We start from the raw sequence: 17,054 nt of genomic DNA, 5'->3' as shown, positions 1-17,054 counted from the left end.
CTCAAATATTTATTTCCTTATTTCCAGTTAGGATAGCGCGATTTTTTAAAAAAGAAAAGTGCTCGTGTATGTGAAATCTTTCCTGTCTACGCTCTCTCTCTCTCTATGAGATAGCGAACAAGTGGGTTGTGTGAGCAGATTAATCAAGAGTTTCATCCTCCCCACTGAATTAAGTAAGACTTAGTTCTGTGTAGACATATTTAGCATTGCATCCTTCATAGTCAAATAAGGTATGAACCCAAAGGGGGAATTGGGGGAGGGGGATGGCTTACTTTTAGTATGAAGTAAAACTGAAAAGCAATTTCTTTTTGTTGAAGAATTAGGTTCTTGGTGTAGTTTAATTTTGTGGACTTCTTTTTAATCTTAAGCTGCTGAATACAAATAGAGCACTCCAGAATAATCATGTATCAGTAAGGCACAGTAATAGCCAATAAATACGTATAAAAGTGACAGGCAACTATGCCTTTGAACTCTGAGTTACCAAACATATAGAAGGCATCAGTCAAAGCGCAAATCAGTGCCAAGCTTGACTTCAGTAACTGAAATCCCCCCCAACACAGAAATTAGCAAACCAACATTTTAAAAATTCCTGTACAAAAGGAACTATATTTCTACAAGAGGATAACTCACAGGTGTGACTTTGAGGATGGGATCAGGGCATTCTCTACTATAGCAGGTGGTGCACAAGTCAGCCATGTCTGAGTTCTGTGTGGTTATGAAGTTCTGTCTTAAGGGTGGGGAACTTGTGGTCCTCCAGATGATGTTGGGACTCCCAACTTCCATCAACTTCCCCATCCCAGTTTACTGAAAGAAGTGTCAGGCAGCTGGAAAGTAGGCCAGAGACCAAAGATGCTTCTTGATTAACCAACACCACTCAAAGGCTCTCTTTCTCTCTACTGGCAACCATCTTCTCTCAATGAGAAGAATCCTAGAAGCCTCTGCAACATCAAAAGATATCTCTGGGATATCTTCTCACTATGTGGCTGGGATGAGGGTCAGGAGTTGGTGACCCTCACATTTGGCAGCAAGCGTTTTCAACGGGGTGGGAGTGGGGAGGAACAACTTTATGGCCTGGGAGGATCTGACACCCCCCACAGGTTAAATAATTTGGCCATTGATGGACGAGGAACTGCTTCCAAAAGGGGCTGCATATCATGAGAGTTAGGGCTGCACACAAAGATCACCGTCAGCTTTGGCTGCACAGATTACCTATTGAAAGGGGGAAAGTGCACATCCCTCTGGATCATGGCCACTGTAAAACTTACAATATTTAAAGGGGGTGGGTAAATCAAGTATTCAGTAAAATGGCAAACTGTCCTTGGCCTATTTTGAGGAGCATATTGGCATAAAAGATTATGTCCATTGTGACATTTTTTCCCTTCATTTATTTGTTTAGAATCAACACGCTTCAGAAAACGTCTTAATAAAATGCAAACTGTTACTGGCTCCCATTTAGACTATTGCTTTTGGGGTTGCTTTTTGTCAGTCCCAAATTGAAGAGAATTGAGTTGAGGTTAATACATAAGAAAGCATGATCTGGATGCGTTGTCCTCTGTAGCTCTTGAATCATCAGGTGAATCGTGAACAGCTCAAACATCTTCTTATTGCCCCTGTAAGATTATTTTCCAAGAATGTTATGCGGTGAAGGAACATCATTTTGATCACTCTGAAGGACGGGAAGAATTTCAATTATATCTGAACACTACAAGTTACATAGCATCTGAAAAATGTTTGAAGTAAAAATAAATGCCTTTCTTAGTATTAACGGATATTGTAGTAGATTTGAGATGTGTTTGGTTTTCGTTATGAAGCTTTGTAAGATAAAGGGACTTAACAGCAGTGTAAAGCCACAGAAAACTTTTTGTTAAATAAAGGTGTCTACAAAGTATCCCACAATGGCATCTGCCAACAGCAGTCAAATTTGCACATTGTGCTAGATCATGGTTTAGAGTAGGGGTTGAGGAAACTTTAAACGTGAGGCCTGTATTTCCTCACAGCCAAACTTCTGAGGGCCACATGCCAGTAGCGAGCAGGGTGAGAGGCAAAAAGTGGGCGTGGCCAGAGGCAAATGTGGGTGGAGCAACAGTTGTACTGTAGGCAAAATTCCAGCCACAGAAAAGCTAGAGGTTTATCCTCACACACACCCTCCCATCCACGCAAACAACAGATGTTATCATAGTTCAAAGACACATTGCAGTGAGGGAAAAGCACTCAACAGCATTAAGGGAAGTGAGGGATGTGGCCTGAGCAATGGGCCATGGTCTGAGGAGAATCCTAAGGGCCAGACAGAGGGGAATAGAGGACTACATTTGGCCCCTAGGTGCAAGGATTACCAACCACTGGTTTAGCGAAACATGTGTAAACCATTGCTCATATGCTCTGCCTACACACACAGCCAGGAAGAGTTTAGAAGCTTTTAGCTCTTTGATCAGTCAGTCTGTGGCTTCGTCTGTGATTAACAGTAACTATGGTTAATACTAACTATGGCTCACTTCAGAAAAACCAACTTCAGACCATAGTCTGAAGGCAGGTTGTTGAAACTAACAAAAATGTTTACCGATTATTATATTTTAACAAAGCATGAACTGTGGAATTGTGGTTAAGGTAATACTGTCTCAAAAACCATAATTAAAAATATTTCTTTAGCTTAAATAAAGATTTTTAAGGCTTACATTTGAAAGTTTGGGAACTTTCCCCTACCCCACTCACTTTTACCTACAGTTATTATTTTCAAGTGGAGATCACAATTCATTTGTCATCATTTCCTCTTAAATATTAGTATGATGCTGAGGGGAAAATAAAGTTAATGTGCCTATTACACAATGCAAGAACCTGACAATGGGTTGAAAAAGATGACAAAGAGAGGATAATAAAACTGGATAATAAGAAAAAGTTTACAAAACTTACTTAATTTTTGAGAGCTTTTGCAGCAGAATACTAAGTTTTTCCAGTATCTGTGTATCTAGCTTAGAGTTTCGAAGCAACAGTGAACAAGTGCGAAAAAAGGTCTCATTACTGCAAGCTTCCAGAAACGGATGCAAAAACCCTGTAGAATAAAGTGACCAATAATTATAATTAGTTGAAAAAAGGAAGAAAAAGGTTTTTAAAACAAATTAATAAAACTAGTCATGTAAAGCATATTGCACAGCTTCCAACTTTAGAAGAATACTCTTAAATTCAGATTCAAGCACAGGCACCCTGCAGCCCTTAAGTACAGAACATGAGAACATCACATATCCTGGCATAGCAGAGGGAGCTGAAAAAATGAACTGATTCGATAATCATTATAGAATCAATTATAATGTGTGTAGACAGGTGTAGAATTATTCTACATCTGTAGTGCCCTTACTGGCTTCTTCGAAATGTACCATCTCACTCGTTTCTCTGAAAGATTGGTTGATTCACTAGTATCTAGCAGCAAAGATTGCTGGGTAATAGCTGTGAAAATAGGTTTTCTTGTTTCTGGACAGATGCTTGGCATTGTTAAGATGTACCTCTGGTTGATTATTTTCTTAGTTTGGTTAGGAAACAGCCTGAACAAGCGTCTACATATGTTCTCGTTTCTCTAGTGCAAGAAAGTAAATCTTCCTTAGTTTGAAAGTGTAGGAACTGGATTCTAAATGCTCTTGGCTAGTCTCGTGAATAGGCCAGCACATCTACTCAAGCATCTTTTGGAAATTATTTTGGCCCAAATGCTTTAATTTTAACACCAGAAGAGCAGCCAGTCTACTTTCCAGACTTGTGGCAAGGTAGTCTACCATGGAAACCCTGATCTTCAGTTTAGCTGAGATCAGTTGACATCTTGACATGGTTTGAGCCGTCTTCCTCTCTAGAGGGATGGTCTGCTTCAAAGTTTGTTATTGGAACATGTCCTGCTACCAACTTGACCCACCCAGCTCCACCTACAATGCAGCATTTGATGCTCAAATTGCAGTGGTGAAGGGTAAAATTGGCTGTAGCCAGGATAGCTTACTCAAAGGCCAGGTTTTTCATGGTAGAGCAACCTTGGGATAACAAATCTGGGCAAAACAAAAGTCTTGGTGTAAGGAATTTTAGCAGCTGTTGTTGTTTAGTCGTTTAGTCGTGTCCGACTCTTCGTGACCCCATGGACCAGAGCACGCCAGGCACTCCTATCTTCCACTGGCTCCCGCAGTTTGGTCAAACTCATGCTGGTAGCTTCGAGAACACTGTCCAGCCATCTCGTCCTCTGCTGTCCCCTTCTCCTTGTGCCCTCCATCTTTCCCAACATCAGGGTCTTTTCCAGGGAGTCTTCTCTTCTCATGAGGTGGCCAAAGTATTGGAGCCTCAGCTTCAGGATCTGTCCTTCCAGTGAGCACTCAGGGCTGATTTCCTTCAGAATGGATAGGTTTGATCTTCTTGCAGTCCATGGGACTCTCAAGAGTCTCCTCCAGCACCATAATTCAAAAACATCAATTCTTTGGCGATCAGCCTTCTTTATGGTCCAGCTCTCACTTCCATACATCACTACTGGGAAAACCATAGCTTTAACTATACGGACCTTTGTTGGAAAGGTGATGTCTCTGCTTTTTAAGATGCTGTCTAGGTTTGTCGTTGCTTTTCTCCCAAGAAGCAGGCGTCTTTTAATTTCATGGCTGCTGTCACCATCTGCAGTGATCATGGAGCCCAAGAAAGTAAAATCTCTCACTGCCTCCATTTCTTCCCCTTCTATTTGCCAGGAGGTGATGGGCCCAGTGGCCATGATCTTTGTTTTTTTGATGCTATAGGAATGCAAATCCTAATAAAGACAGCAAAATCTAAAGCAGCACAGTACAGCAGGAAGAAGCAGCATCAGTAATTGAAGGCCATTAACAACAACAACAGAAAGGATGGAAGATACTAAACAGGCTTCTCATGGAAGAGAGATTTTATTCAGAGAAAACAGCTCTTTAAGGCTCCAAGACAGATGAAAACCCCCAGCCATGAGTTCAGACAGCTCAGCAATGCCTTTCACTACACAGAGCAGCACTGCATTGGCTGAATGCCGAGCTCAGCTTCTAGAAGAGAAAGAGAATCCTAGATGAATAATCGGAAGGAAGACTACAAAGGGAGACAGGATGGGAAAGGAAGGGAATCCTTTAAAGAGATGTTTCACTGCTTATCCCACATAAGCTATAAATTATTTCTTCTGCTCCCGCTTCAAATGTTTCTCTTCAAGATAAATTTGCACCTGCCCTTTAGAAGAGTAAAGGATGTGATGGATTAACCCTTGCAGCGCTGTCTGTACTGTCATTTAGACTCTTGAAACAAAGTTAATGCTACGCAGAAGTTGGTCTAAGCAGAAGCCATCCGCCTACAACCTTGGCAAAGTCAAGAATAAAAATGTGACCCTTTTGGAAGAAAAGTATCTGGCTAAGAACAGGCATGTTTCCACTTTATCGTACAAACAAAAGCGGTAACTGTTCTTTAAAAATGCCAGAAGCTCAATATTCCAGAACAAGCAAGGCTAGCACCCATGTTCTGTGCAGGGAAAGCCACGCTTGGTTCTAGTAGACCATTACACAGATCTGAGCCCTTTATAACCTTTTAACAAGAGTCTGGTGCAAGAGCCATGCCAAACAAGAGGCAGCGGTCAAAATTCCTGTAATGTGCTCAATTGCTCACATGTGTGGCAACTTGAAACAGCTAAAGCCCTGTGCAGGTGCATGTTTTTAAACAGCCTGAAGCATGAGCCTGGCACTGTGTTCTTCTTGAAGCAGGGGGAGTGTACACAACAAGCCCAAGGCAAAGCATTGCCCTGATTTTCTTGCTAACCTCCACCAAGAACCCCTTTTACTGGGATTTAGAGTAGAAAGAAATACCAACAGGTGGAGTAGATCTTTAAAAGCTGAAGAAGCTAATAACTCCGGCCATGAGCAGCTTCAAAACAAGCACACTCCCTCTAGTGGCTCTGGCTGCTGGGAGAACTTTTGACACAAGTATAACAATACTCTTCTAAAAAATGGAGGGTGTTTCGACTGTATGAAAAAGGGATATATTTTAGAGCCTTAAGAAACAACCCCGAAATTCCACACTGCATTGCGGGGCTGCAAGTAAAAGGGCAGGGCGAGGGCAGCTGCATTAGCACACAGCAGGTCCAATAAAGGACTCTCCAAAATAGGTATATAGGCCTTTCCATCTGCTACATTTAGTTGAGGAGTCTTCCCGGCACAAAACCACCTGGACTATATCCAGGGACCTTGACGGATGGCACCAAAGGGTCTCAGCTGTTTGTGACCTTTTCGGATCTGGAGCTCTGCGGTGGGAAGGCATTAAGAATTATTATTATTTATTAAGTTTGAAAACCACCCTCAGGGCAGTTTGCAAGATGAAATTGCAATATAAAAACACGAAATACATAATAAAAATAAAAATTAAGAAGAAGGTGGGATTTAATTTGTAGGTGATGCTGTGTAGTTCCATCTAGCTAGGTAGCTCTTTTAAATGTCCTCATTGATGCCCTTCTGCAAGAAATAAGAAGCCTGATGCTCCACGAGATTGACTGCACAGTACCTTAGGCCTTGCTCTGCCAAGGTCAAGTCCTCTGTTACTCAGAGCCCCTTGTTATTCCTTGAAGAGTCTAGTTTACTGATCCCTACATTGTCCTCAGCATCCCATTGGTGGCTTGTGGCATTAGAGCACCCTCTGGTTTCCTCTCTTCCAGTGCCATTCACTGTCTCTCCTGTTCCACCTGCCACTCTCTCACCCAGACAGCAGCCATCTACCCTCCATGACTCTTCAACCTGCTTGATCCTGGTCTTGTGGCTGTTGCCCCGCTCGCCTTTCATAATTGCTGCAATAGCCTTTCTTCTCTGCCTCTCACACTGCTTGCCCCAGAAGCCATGGTTGGTGGAGTTAATCTTATGTTCCCTAAATTTCGACAGCTCCATCCTCCACAGCCCACCCAGTCTCTCCGCTTTCCAATCTAGTTCGCTCTGCATGACTCTGCTCCTCTCTGCATCTCCAAGCTGTTTTCCAGCCATGGGAAACAATAAAAGCTATAGTAGGTTTTTGTTACTGAATGTGTAACACTCACACTTTGCTACAAAATGCAGGGCGAACGCCACACTCATTCACTAATGATCTTTATTTTTGCTATAAGCCACATTCTATGTTTTTGGTGTGCGTGCAAGAGGTTTCACGTGTGCACTTAACTACAAAGTATAAAATCATTTATTTAATTAATTATGCATTAAAACACCAGGACAGCTTGCAATGCATTCGACCATCAGAACACTAAATAAACCATTAAAATACAGTGGTACCTCGGATTACATACGCTTCAGGTTACAGACTCCACTAACCCAGAAATAGTACCTTGGGTTAAGAACTTTGCTTCAGGATGAGAACAGAAATCGTGCTCCGGGGGCGCGGCAGCAGCAGGAGGCCCCATTAACTAAAGTGGTACCTCAGGTTAAGAACAGTTTCAGGTTAAGAACGGACCTCCGGAACGAATTAAGTACTTAACCTGAGGTACCACTGTAATGCTAAAAACTGTCAGGGTTAACAACCACATGCATCATGAGGGCACATTAGTTAGAGATGGTGGGGGGGAATTCACTTCCGCCCCCTATCAAGTGAACACTCAGTACAAAACCAGGTAATGGGTGATGTCAGAAGTCCTGGTTACCTGCGAGGAGACTTGCTTCTGAGCTGTATTCCTAGGAGGAGACCAGCTTCTGAGCTGGTCCTAAGCTATCACGCCTTCCGGGCATTTTGTGCGATTGAAATAAAAGTAAAGTACACCCAACAACATATAATGTGCACAAATATTGCTCTCCTGACATTAGTTTGTAGGGGGCTGAAGATAAAAAGGAGTAATACTTCCTGGTTAAGATAAAACAGCATAATCACCCTAGGCAGAAAGCGTGGGATGAGTCCTAAGCTGTGATTTATCTGAGTGGAAGATCAAGCAGGCTGGTTTGCATAGGAATGCATAAGAGCTCTCCATTTCTTAGCTCAACTAGCTGCAGGTCTTTAATGCAGAAGGATTATTCTATGTGGTTGGAGGCACATCTGGGGATCTGACTTAGTTCTGTGCAAGAGTCTATCCAGGAGCAGGCAGTTCGAGAGACTGAAACGACTGAATTCTAATAGACTCGAGGCAACAGTTTCAAAGTTAGGTGCCACTTAAAACTGAAGGGTATCATATAGCCCATTCTTTCAGGTAACAATGTAAATATCTCACAAATTAAGACAGTTATACAGTGGTACCTCGGGTTACATACGCTTCAGGTTACATACGCTTCAGGTTACAGACTCCACTAACCCAGAAATAGTGCTTCAGGTTAAGAACTTTTCTTCAGGATAAGAACAGAAATCGTGCTCCGGCGGCACAGCAGCAGCACGAGGCCCCATTAGCTCAAGTGGCGCTTCAGGTTAAGAACAGTTTCAGGTTAAGAACAGACCTCCGGAACGAATTAAGTACTTAACCCGAGGTACCACTGTATGAGATATGCTGTACAAAGTAATCTTGTATACAAAACACCCCTCCATGCAGATATATGCATGTCTAACCTCCTAATGAAGAATTTACAGGGTACTCAAGGGTTAAAAGTGTGGCCTTTACTGTAACAACTTCATGGTGAGTACCAACACCATTTTTTTCTTTTAGGAAAGCACTGAATAGGGGAGTGGAGACTATGCAATTCGAGACTAGCACAATGCATGATCCCTATTCAAACACAATATCCAATGCATGGACATGGAAGCATGGTAGATGTTGGGGACAGCAAGTGAAACCTTGATTACTCCTCTCCCTCACAAATTGTTAGAAACACACATGGAGTTTATATCAGGCGTCTCAAAGATGTTATTCAGGCCGGTATACACTCCTTTTGTAGAGTCACAGATGTTTCAAGAGGAAGAAGATAAAACATTGTATCCTCCCACTAAATTAATGGGTGAATCATTTGCAGTTATTTTTCTAGACCGTTTCCTACGGCAAGTTACTGTGCACGTTGGACAGATGTCTTCTGGGAAAGGAGAAGAATGGGCTTTACCCTACTCATATCATGTTTTACCAAACAGGCTAAGTGAAACAGGGGATTGTTGCATTTTAAAGAGAAGTCTACTTACTGGTTTCTTCCTCGCTTTGATTCCTCTCTCAGTGTGAAAAGTAGAAAGCTAAGCATTACCGTATTTTTCACCCTATAGGACACACTTTTTCCCCTCCAAAAATGAAGGGGAAATGTATGTGCGTCCTATGGGGCGAATGCAGGCTTTTGCTGAAGCCTGGAGAGCGAGAGGGGTCGGTGCACACCGACCCCTCTCACTCTCCAGGCTTCAGGAATCTATCCGCAAGCCTTGGGAGCCCGCGGGAGTTCCCGCCAGGCTCCCAAGGCTTGCGGATAGCAGCCTGTTCTGGGGGCTGGGGTCGGGGGAAGCTTGGGCTTTCCCCGCTCCAGCCCCGTACCTGGGGGGAAAATAATTTTTTTCCCCTTTATTCCCCCCCCCACAAAAAAACTAGGTGCGCCCTATGGGCCGGTGCGCCCTATAGGGCGAAAAATACAGTAAATCTACAGAAAATAATCCCCCTTCCCCTTTACTAGCTTGCCTGCACCAAACATTAATGAAAACATTAAAATAAGACACTTTTTTGGGGGGGGGCGTAAAGCCTGTTTTACTTGGAAGCGATTCTTACTTGAAATAAGACAACCAAGCAAACGGCCAATTCAAAGGAAACCTGCCATTTAGAAAAGCTGAGCAAAGCAGTATGAAAACGTTGATCATCACTTAGCACACTTACTGGATTGCGTTGTCATCTGAAGCAAGCTGTCAACGGCGTTGGAAAGAACACCTTTACTCGATATTCTTATATGACTCAAGATAACAGGCACAGCTTGGTAGTCCAAAAACAAGGCCTTTCCTTCATCCGTCTTCAGATCCACGCAAAGGGAATCAAAGGCTTGAGCCAGGTAATCAGCTAGAATATGCATTAGAATTGAAAACAGTAAAACCGCACCACTATTTTGGGTCACTGGTCAAACAAGCAAGGCAAAAGAGGATGCTATACAATACTGACATAATGAGATATCAAAAACAAAATGTCTTTATAGTGTGTTGCTTATTTAATGCCTAGCCTCATTCATTCTTTTTTTTTACTAGAAGGAAATCATATTTACAACTCATATTTTATTAAATCAAATCACCATAAAATGTTCCATTTTTCACATTTGCTGTCCTTACAATGTTTATTATTATTTTAAATAAATGTTATTAGTTTATAAAAAGAGATTCAAAACTTAATGCCAAATATCTTTTTTTAAATCCAAAATTAATCTAAATAAAATAAAAACAGAGAGAAAAAGAGGGGTGGGGAGAATCATTAGAATCAAAAACTTTTGCTCATTCCTGACTATCCCTCTTGACCGTTTTAGACACAACCTAGGGCCCAGAGATCTCCATGGACTTGTAACATGGTTTGTATTCAGATTTAATTTTAACCAGGTTATTTTTTAAAAAGGAAAAACATTCTATAAATTTTAAGAATCCAATTACAAAAACCAAACCACCCCTAGGTTTCAAAAATAAAATCGGTTTCTATCTACTCTGATAGAAAACAATAGCAGCACATACAGGAAACACTTGTTGTCAGTGAAGCCAGAAGGTCCTATAGTACCCATTTCATGCCCTTTTTGGATTTACCTATTTAGATTTATGTAACAGAAGCCGAGTTGTTGTTGTTTATGAAGCCAAAGTTCATAAAGCCTTGACCTTGCCTAGCATTCACAGTGCTGAACGCTTCTCACTGTGCTTGGAACCTAAACCTACACAAAGAAATGATTTCTCCAAATTTAAAGGTTAAATGCTAACTTTAGTAACATTCAGTTATAAACAAGGTGTTAGTGGCATTAATTTCCTCTGAATATCTGCTGCTGTGCAGCTTTTATTCAACAGTTCAAGGAATAGCATTGCTTTGTGCTGGATGGCCCCAAATTTTAGTGAAATAAGAACAAAGATGCATTTATTAACTAGCTACATAAATCCCAACCACATTTTTCTTTTGGTAATCAATTATTGCATTCATGTTCAAACACTACTGACTGAGTTTAAAAACATTTTAAGCCCCTTTTAATTTCCCAAAGATTTGACTGAGAAAAGGTTTCCTTTGCTATTTTTGGTATGTTGGCATTCCATCAAAAGTAAATATCGGAGATTTCAGGTAATGATAATAAACCACAGTAACACTTATTCTGCTGCGTTGAAGGATTACATAAACTGAATCATGCCTGAACTTACAAAACCTTAATTAGGATGCCCCCTACTGCATTGTGACTTTAAAGCAAAACATTACTTACAAACCATCTAGAATTATGTACCAATCTATGCTGGCATTTTTATATTGTATATTCATTCTTACTTTATCTACAGATTCTACACTAAAGTAAGATGGCAGAGAATTGTTCCTGTATATTAAATATTTTAGGTATAACTATAACCATCTTAGAAACCAAGTTTTATTTTTGTAGAAAGGTGAAGAGGGGTGGGAGTATTCCTGGCCAAAACGTCATTTTGTCCTTGAACAGGAGTGCAGAATCTGTAGCCCTCCATATGTTGTTCAACACCCAGTTCCCATCAGTCCCAGCTAGCCATTGGCCAGGGCTTATGGGAGTTGTAGTCCAACACCGCCCGGAAAGCTACAGGTTCGCCATCCCTTGTCTTGAGTATACCTAGGGAAAAATCAGTGACCTACAGATCACCGGTACGTTATCAGTAATATGTTTGTGGCAAATAGTTTTCAGTGGCTTCAGAATGGCAAGCTGAACTAAAGAATATTTACAGATTCTAGGTGTGGGGACTGTTACTTTCCATGCCCTAAGGATCTAGCACAGGGGGTGGAGAGATGGATATGGCCCTACCTCACAGGCCAAATTTGAAAGGAGGGCCCTTTCAAGGACCTCTGTGTGGTGCTTTGAAGCACTGCTGATCAGCTGGTTATTGGTGCTTCAAAGAGCAGTGCAGTGCTGATCAGTTCTTTGCAAGCCCTTTCACGGACCAGCTGGCTATGGAGTTCCACATGGGGAAACTCAATTGTGTGGTCAATCCCAGGGCACTTAAACTGAGTTCCTATCAGGTGATTGGTGGAGAGGGCAAGTCAACTAGGATTGGACTATCAGTAGATGGTGCATTAGCAGAAGAGGCTTTCTGCCTAATCAGGAATGCAATTGAAGGCTCCCAACGGGGCACCGGCAGCCATGTCCCCATCTGCCCCACACCTGATGTCAGGTGTGGAGCAGGTGGGCAATGGTCTGGGGAAAATGACCTCTCAGGCCAAACTGGGACCTATGCCAGATCTAATTAGGCACACAAGCCAGAGCTTCCCCACTCCTGTTCTATCGTTTCCTGGTTATGGAAGTAAGTTCAAACACATGCAGACAGTGACTACCAAAATATTCCAGTATTCAAAGGATGAAGCTTCTCCATTCCATACAGAAGCACCACTCAGTGCCTCTAACCACATCTCCAAGATCACTTGCGCCAACTGCTTATCCACTATCTTACCCTGATCTCCCTCCCACCCATCATTTGCTTGCTTCTTCCAAAACTTTTTTTAAAATCCAAATTCTATTTAATACTAATGTGATGGGTGATCATTGAAATTTAATCACGCCTGCATACAGTGGCGCTGTGGGTTAAACCACTGTGCCGCTTGGGCTTGCCGATCAAAAGGTCGGCGGTTTGAATCCCTGTGACGGGGTGAGCTCCTGTTGTTCGGCCCCAGCTTCTGCTAACTTAGCAGTTCGAAAGCACGCAGTGCAAGTAGATAAATAGGTACCACTCTGCTGGGAAGGTAAATGGCGTTTTCATGCGCTGCTCTGGTTTCGCCAGAAGCGGCTTAGTCATGCTGGCCACATGACCCGGAAAAACTGTCTGCGGAAGCGGACAAACGCCGGCTCCCTTGGCCTGTAAAGCGAGATGAGTGCGACAACCCCAGAGTCATTCACGACTGGACTTAATTGTCAGGGGTCCCTTTACCTTTTACATACAGTACCAATTTGCACAAACACAATGCCTTTGACTGCGGCAAGATGGGATGATAGCCAATGGCTTTAAAAAATGGGAGATAAAATAAACTCTTGGAGGACAGATCTAACAATGAATATTCATCAGATCTTCCCTGTTCAGAGGCACTATCTTGCTAAATGTTGCTTGCTGGGAAACAACAGCTTTTACTGTTCAAGCTCCACTTGGAGGCCTTCCCAGAGGCATATGGTGGAAAACCAGATTCTGGACTAAATGACCTTTGGCCTGATCTAGCAGAACTGCCCTTATACTGTATGTTTATGTTTGTGGCCCTCTTGGGCTGCCAAACATGCAAAAATCTAGAAGTTCTGCAGCCATTACCCCTTAAAATACATATTGAAATACTTTAGCCCCCACCCCATTTTAAAAAATCAAGTTTCTTTAACCTACCTTTTTTTGCCAGGCTTTTAAAGAATGATGGGTGAAGTGATTTCTGAGTTTTGACACTGCTGGTTAGGCCATATGTTTGTGAGAATGGCTTTGATGTTTTGAACCGCCTTATTCTAACATAAACAGCCCTGTAACCAAGTTGATGGAGGGTGGTACAGAAATATCTCAATAAATAAATCAAATTTACTTCACGGGTCAGTCAGTCGGAACAGGGATCTTTCTGTAGTTTGCTGTTTAAGAGTGGTTGGAGACACCATATGCTGCATGCAGACCTCAAAAGTATTGGTAGAACTTACCTTGTGTCACTGTTTTGATTATAATTAAGGTTGATACAAGTCTTAAAGGCAAACTGGAGCTTTTAAAGAATGCTGCGGACTTTGGCTTGGGATCGGTAGTATGTTCAGGAGAAATATATTGACATCCCTTCGGCACAACACCTTTAAACAGGTCTTCACCCAGTCTTCTCATCGTTGATGTCATTGTTGCATACTGTTATACAAGCAATAAAACTGTATGAAGTGAACATAGCATTCTACTAGGTAAATGCAAATGTCATTTAATTTACTCTGAACAAGTCTCATCAACATTATTCATGTTTCAAATGCTTTACATTTGAGATGTATTGTCCAGATGGAAAAAAGGAATATCAAAGTACACCAAGCAATATGTGAGCACCATATTATAAGCCACTATGCAGAAGGCTGTCTCGTCCTGACTGACACTCACTTCAGATAGCAAGAGCACCAAGAGAAGAACACTCGCAGATGATCTATAAAGCAGCACTTTTGAGACTCCAACAAAAATTCAAATAGGTGTATAAAAAAGCCTGCTATATAAAAGAATTAATAACATGTTATAACTGACTTCAGTGGAATGTGCTTTATCCTGGCCACGAATGCATTTCACGGAAGTAAGGTACATTAAAACCCGGAAAAGGTTATGTGGTTAAATCTAGAATTCTAGCTTTTCCTGCAGTATCAAGTTCTTGATTTTGGCATCCTATTCACAATAAAATAACTATCTTCTACCTAGCAAAAGAATTGCGAACGCAAGTACATTAGTACTGGAAGCAATTTATCCAACATATAAATGATATAAATAACAACTCCGGGTCAAATTCAGGTCAAGTAAAACATGGAACCTTCCGCAGAGAAGCAGTGTTAAATGCAAATGAACTACTTTGCATGAATACTTCTTACCTGTGTGCCTCCATCTAACTGCCTGATAGCCCAGTAAATGAATTTAACCACATGCATGTGCAAGTCAGGATTCACAAAGGGCATCCACTGAAACTGTTCAGCAACTAGAGGCAAAAACTGGAAAACACAAACATAGCATTACTGTCTTTTTTTCTCTTTCCAAAATTTGGGTCCTACCGATAGATCCTATTTGCAAGCTATTCCCAGTGGATATTTTTCCTGTGATGCTTCGTAATTTCACATGAAAATTACCTAAGCAAAAAAAGACAAAACCAGCAACATGGTTGGCTTACTAGCACCATGAATGTTTCTTTACTTCCAAGAGCGTGCCTTGCTCAGTAATTCAGACAAATTCAATGCTATTGTCAATGCTAATATTGCTACCTTTAAATTCTGGAATTCTGAAAGAGACAATACTATAAAACTTTTTTTTTGCAAAACTTCCAATTTTTCCCTCTATACTCCTTGGAGTGCACAAACATGGCATGCAAGCAGCAGCTGCTGTTTGTCCCCAGCATCTTACATGCCTCTGAACACAGAAGTATCAGTTAGCTATCATTAATATCACAATGTAAGGCATTTGAGTACATTAGCAATGTAGGGAAAAGCTGCACAGGTTGAAGGAGATGGTGTAGTCAAATGGCATGTTTAGGCTATTGTGGCAACACACTACCCAATGTTGTTGGAGAGTGCCATCTGGAGGGGCCCAGTGAGCAACAGAAGCATACAGAAACTCTTGTAGGCAGCATTTATTTACATGGGAGAGCTCAAGGACAGCTCTTATGGGCTTCTGTTAGGCACCACCAGCAAGGGCAACAACTGGGAGCAATTGAGCAACTGTGTTATCTTAGGTGATGTTTCCAAAGCACAACTAGGGAAGAAAAAGCACCATCAGTTCCAGAGTGTGGGTGCTACTGACTCCAGGTGTTTTCTCCATGCCGAGGTGTGAACAAGGAACAACATGTCAGCCAACAGCTGTTGGAATAGGAGCCTTGTAGGCACCTACCCAAAGCAAGTAGGAACAAGTTCAACAACAGCTACATCAGACAGAATTCTAGGATCACACACTACATCGTAGGTGTATTCATGCCACATCTAATCACTACTTTGCCATGATAAATCATAACACTTGTGCTTGGATTGCTTTTTAATAGCCCATCGAGGGGATATTCTAACCTCTAGGTTAGATTACGGCAATGCGTTATACATGGGGCTACCTCTGAAGACAGTTCAGAAGCTTCAGCTGGTGCAGAATTCAGTGGCCAGGTTGCTCACCAGGGCAAGACAGTTTAAGTATATAATAATGCCAATTCTGGCCCGAATGCACTGGCTGCCAGTTAGTTTCCAGGCCCAATTCAAAGAGCTGGATTTGATCTATAAAGCCTTTAACAGTTCAGGAGTGCCTCTCCCCATATAAACCCACCTGGACCATGCAGTCATAACCTCCAGGTATAGGGCGGTATATAAATTCAATAAATAATAATAATAATAATTGGAGGCCCTTATTTATTATAAATTCAATCAACAATAACAATAACAGCAACAACTACTGGAGGCCCTTCTTTGTGTGCCTTCTCCACAAGGTCCAGAGGATGGCAACACAAGAGTGGTCCTTTTCTGTGGTGGCTCCCCATATGTGGAATGCTCTCCCCAGGGAGGCTCGCCTGGTGCCTTCATTATACCTTTAGGCACCAGGCATTCCTCTTCTCCCAGGCCACTGGCTAATTTAAAAGGCCTATAACCTTTTAAACTGTGTTTGGGGTGGGGTGCTTCTGTTTGTTACTATGGTAGGTATTTTTGTGTTTTTACTGTATATTGTAAACTGCCCTGTGATGCTCGGATGAAGGGTGGTATAGAAATCTAATTAATCTGGGATTATAGGAAGTGATTGATAGAGTAACACTAATGCAGGGAATGGGGATTCTATTCTGGGCAGCAGATCTCTATGCATGCATTTGAACTACTGTATCTGGAACAGATTGCTGGATCAGATGCTAATGTTTATTATAATGGAGATTGCAAAAGCCAGTTAATGAAGTATTTATTGCAGTTAAGATTTTTCCAACTACAACGGAAGGCCCCAACATTCCACATGCTCACAAATGTGTTCCTCTGACAAACAGTATGTCTGAAGTTGTTTCGACATTAATAGGCTTTAAATAGTTTCTGTATGAAACCTGGTAGATAGAACACATGTCCCACATGTGTACAGAATTAACAGGGAAATCCTACGTTAGATGTCAGTCACACTATGTCCATTAAGGCTAACTCTAGGTAAGTGTTTAGGATTGGAGCTTAAAGATACACAAAATACCTTTGTTTTGTAATTTTATATCACCTTCTACTTGGAAAAAAAAGTATTATATTCAACATTAGCCATACTCACTAAAGGCCCCCTGTAATTAATGTGTGTGACTAACTACTCTTAGGATGACTAACTTT

At 41.7% G+C, this 17,054-nt stretch overlaps 1 protein-coding gene across 5 annotated transcripts in view; it reads right to left on the bottom strand.

The window, feature by feature from the left end:
• Positions 1-336: 336 nt before the first annotated feature.
• CCDC138 (coiled-coil domain containing 138) overlaps positions 337-17,054 on the bottom strand; it is a 28,191-nt gene continuing 11,473 nt past the window's right edge. For 3 of the 5 annotated variants that reach the window (XM_053384298.1, XM_053384299.1, XM_053384301.1), the window contains 5 exons: positions 14,613-14,729; positions 13,710-13,902; positions 9,746-9,922; positions 2,908-3,046; positions 337-1,610 (listed from right to left, as the gene is read on the bottom strand). In XM_053384298.1, the coding sequence (XP_053240273.1) occupies positions 1,439-1,610; positions 2,908-3,046; positions 9,746-9,922; positions 13,710-13,902; positions 14,613-14,729 (798 nt within the window). In that variant the 3' untranslated portion in view covers positions 337-1,438. The remainder of the gene's footprint in view (positions 1,611-2,907; positions 3,047-9,745; positions 9,923-13,709; positions 13,903-14,612; positions 14,730-17,054) is intronic. The other 2 variants (XM_053384300.1, XM_053384302.1) reach the window with 2 other exon arrangements.

This window comes from Podarcis raffonei, chromosome 4 (genome assembly GCF_027172205.1).
Source record: "Podarcis raffonei isolate rPodRaf1 chromosome 4, rPodRaf1.pri, whole genome shotgun sequence".
NCBI lineage: Eukaryota > Metazoa > Chordata > Lepidosauria > Squamata > Lacertidae > Podarcis > Podarcis raffonei.
The sequence above is the reverse complement of the archived record's forward strand: the minus strand, read 5'-3'. Positions and strand labels throughout refer to the sequence as shown.